The following is a 3,907-nucleotide window of genomic DNA, read 5'->3' on the forward strand; positions in this document are numbered from 1 at the left end:
CCTCATGCTGTCCTCAAAACGCCTCCTTCAGGATGGGAGATCAGGAGGAGGAGGAAGAGGAGAAGGAGGAAGAAAAGGAGAGGCAGGAGGAGGAAAAGCAGGAGGAGGAGGAAGAGGAGGAGGAGGAGGAGGAGGAGGAGGAGGAGGAGCGGCCTATGTATAGGGGAGGATCAAAGCCAGGAAACAGCCTACTGGGATTGCAGTTTCCAACACTCCTGGGTCCTTTAAGATGACAGCAGGTTACAGGGGGATGAACACATGAAACAATAAGAGATGAAAGAATATCAAAAGATTACAAATGAATTAAGGCCCTTAACCCAGGAATAATTTAGCTCTTCATTGACGTGATGTACAGGCTGTGTTTTAAAAGGTCAAGAGGGCAACAAGAATCTACAATAAAGATGATGGCTTATCTTCATCTCCCCCCTGTTATGCTAGTCTTCCCCACGTCAGGGAGTGGGTTCATTATAATTCTGACTCTGGGCTCCACTGACGTTTACAGGAGACTCCAGCAGAGGCATCCATCCTGTACATGAACCACAGAGGTGGTTAAGGTGTGATGAGATATGGTTTATCTTTTTCTCTTTATCTCTTTGCATCCATCCCTTAATAGGCTGGAGAGATGGTTTACAACCTATTGGGAAAAGTCAGAGAAATTCAAACTTTTCTTCCGGAGAAGCCAGACGACATGAATAATAGATATAAAGAATGTGGCCGGATGTCCTTGGATGAACTGAATTTACTTTCTACTGAAGTGAATTTTTTTTCAAACCGTTTCTAGAGCAGAAGTGAGAGGATCTCTGGTTTAATGGGAACTACAGTGCTGGACCGAAGCTCATGACTGGGTCCTTTAAGAGGTCTGCTGCCCTAGCATATCATCTGGTAAGCACATTGGCAAAATGTTCCTAGCTACATGAACATCTCCTAGATTTAGTGGTTTTTTACAGGCATGTATTTGCAAAAAATTATGTTTGCTTCTTCCGTTTCACATCATATCTTTTTGAATATTCACAATGCAAAATATTATCTGATCGTTTACACTCAGAAATATTGAACGGCGATGGCGAATGAAGTCCTGAAGACAGACCTGGATTGTTCTGCTGAGGCTCAAACTGTGAGCAGAACCACGACACCGGGTTCTGCTTCAGAACACTCAAACAGGAAGTCAGCAGAACACAGCCAACAAGGATTCTCTTATTCATAAAGGAAAAAATCACAAATAAATATACTCTTAATTATGAACATACAATATACACATCCACTATCAACATGGAATCGAACGGAGGGAACTTATCAGCGCTCTTCTTGTTATGGGTACATTCCTTTACAAAGCAATACGGCCCTACAGAGAGAGACAGGAACAGGCCGCGTCGTCCCAACACCTCTGGGACAAGAAGGTCAAAGGTCACCAGATGACACACCTGTCCCCTGCCTGTGAGTTAGGGCATGGACAGGTGCGTGTGTGTGTGTGTGTGTGTGTGTGTGTGTGTGTGTGTGTGTGTGTGTGTGTTTAGTAGTAGGCAGTGGATCAGAAACAGGCCGTTAAACGCCTCGTCTCCTGGACTATAATATTCTACACAGCGCTTTGTAGGTTTGTGGTTTGCGAGTGACGGACCTGTGAGTGAGACAGGTCCTCAGAGGACCGAGGTGTGAGACAGGACCTCAGAGGACCAGTGTGTCAGACAGACAGGTCCTCAGAGGACCGGGGTGTGAGACAGGTCCTCAGAGGACCGGGGTGTGAGACAGGTCCTCAGGTGTCAGGTGTCACTGTCCACCTCCATGGCACCAGGAGGTTCCTTCAGAGTCTTTGAGAGAGCTCCTCCCTCTCTCCTGATGTGCACGGTGTCCACAGTGTCGGCTGAGGAGACCCCTCTGAGACCCCGTGAAAAGAAAACACTTCTTCAGAAGAACATTTGAACATACAACCACCATTTACCAGAACATTTGCAAAGAAAAGATCGAAAGGCTGTTTTTCCTACATGCTGATCACCTACTGGGAGCCCTGTAGACCTACTGGGACCTACTGGGACCCCTGTAGACCTACTGGGACCTACTGGGACCCCTGTAGACCTACTGGGACCTACTGGCAGCCCTGTAGACCTACTGGGACCTACTGGGACCCCTGTAGACCTACTGGGACCTACTGGGACCCCTGTAGACCTACTGGGACCTACTGGGAGCTCTGTAGACCTACTGGGAGCCCTGTAGACCTACTGGGACCTACTGGGAGCCCTGTAGCCCTACTGGGAGGGTCAGGTCATGAGGGCCATGCTACTTTGGGGCTGTTTCCAGGCTGCACAGACTCACGCTGGTCAGCTGCTTTACAGAAGAAAAAAGACAACAATATAAAATAAATGAAATATTTCATCTCAAATACGACCACTGCTCTTTGCTGTTGCTCAATGTTTGCTCGCATTGTCATAGATGAAAGCTTTCCCAGAGTGCACTGGTATATTTACATTTCACAGGGTCTTTAAATGGCCAACATGGAGGACATGAATGACTTCAGAAATGCATTCTGGGAAGTGAAAGCTGATTGGTTATTATATATTTAAATATATAAAAGACACAAGCCTGCTGACGAGGCTGTAAGACAGCAGCCTGCTCTCTGTCCTGGTGAGTATCTGTAAAAAAAACATTGTTTGTTCAGATCTGGAGGGAATAACAGCTGGATTTAAATAAAGAGTATTCCTGAAAACAAAACCAAAAGGCCCCCCCCCCCACTAAAGGGGAGGGGCCAGAGTCCATGTGTGTGTATGGGGAACCCGCATACACCCCCCCCCGCGGGTTGAGACACCCCTAAAGGGGGGTCTTCATCAGGGCGGGGCCGGGATCTGGACCCCCAGCAGCTCGTAGGCGAAGATGTTCCAGAAGATGGCGAAGAGGAGGAAGGTGATGAAGGAGAAGACGATGACCCACCAGGTGCACTGGCGCTGCAGGCTCTCCTCGTAGCTGCGCAGGATCAGCAGCCCCATGCTGATGCCCACCACCGCCCCCGACAGGTGGGCCATGAAGCTGGGCTGGGGCCCCGCCGAGGGCAGGGGGGGCGAGAACCGCAGCCACACCGCCCGGCCCACCTCCGAGCTCACTGCGGACACACGCAGAGCCACAGCACGCTAGAACCACAGCACGCTAGAACCACAGCACGCTAGAACCTCACACACCTTAAAACCACAGCACGCTAGAACCACAGCACGTTAGAACCACACACACCTTAGAACCACACACACCTTAGAACCACACACACCTTAGAACCACAGCACGCTAGAACCACAGCACGCTAGAACCACAGCACACTAGAACCACAGCACGCTAGAACCACAGCACACTAGAACCACAGCACGCTAGAACCACAGCACGCTAGAACCACAGCACGCTACAACCACAGCACGCTAGAACCTCACACACCTTAAAACCACAGCACGCTAGAACCACACACACCTTCGAACCAAAGCACGCTAGAACCACACACACCTTAGAACCACAGCATGTTAGAACCACAGCACGCTAGAACCACAGCGTGCTAGAACCACAGCACACTAGAACCAAAGCACGCTAGAACCACAGCACGCTAGAACCACACACACCTTCGAACCAAAGCACGCTAGAACCACACACACCTTAGAACCACAGCATGCTAGAACCACAGCGCGCTAGAACCACAGCACGCTAGAACCACACACACCTTAGAACCACAGCACGCTAGAACCACTGCACGCTAGAACCACAGCACGCTAGAACCACACACACCTTAGAACCAAAGCAAGGTAGAACCACAGCATGCTAGAACCACAGCACGCTAGAACCACAGCCCGCTAGAACCTCACACACCTTAGAACCACAGCATGCTAGAACCACAGCACGCTAGAACCACACACACCTTAGAATCACAGCACGCTAGAACCAC

The 3,907-nt window shown here is 49.7% G+C and overlaps 1 protein-coding gene across 1 annotated transcript in view; it reads right to left on the reverse strand.

Annotated features, from left to right (window-relative positions):
* Positions 1 to 2,816: 2,816 nt before the first annotated feature.
* rhbdl1 (rhomboid, veinlet-like 1) overlaps positions 2,817 to 3,907 on the reverse strand; it is a gene marked incomplete at both ends in the record, with an annotated part of 6,541 nt that continues 5,450 nt past the window's right edge. Inside the window, one exon of the mRNA XM_079756758.1 lies at positions 2,817 to 3,088. Coding sequence (XP_079612884.1) covers positions 2,817 to 3,088 — 272 coding nt within the window. The remainder of the gene's footprint in view (positions 3,089 to 3,907) is intronic.

This window comes from Pollachius pollachius, assembly GCF_949987615.1.
Source record: "Pollachius pollachius genome assembly, chromosome: 19".
Classification (NCBI taxonomy): Eukaryota; Metazoa; Chordata; class Actinopteri; order Gadiformes; family Gadidae; genus Pollachius; species Pollachius pollachius.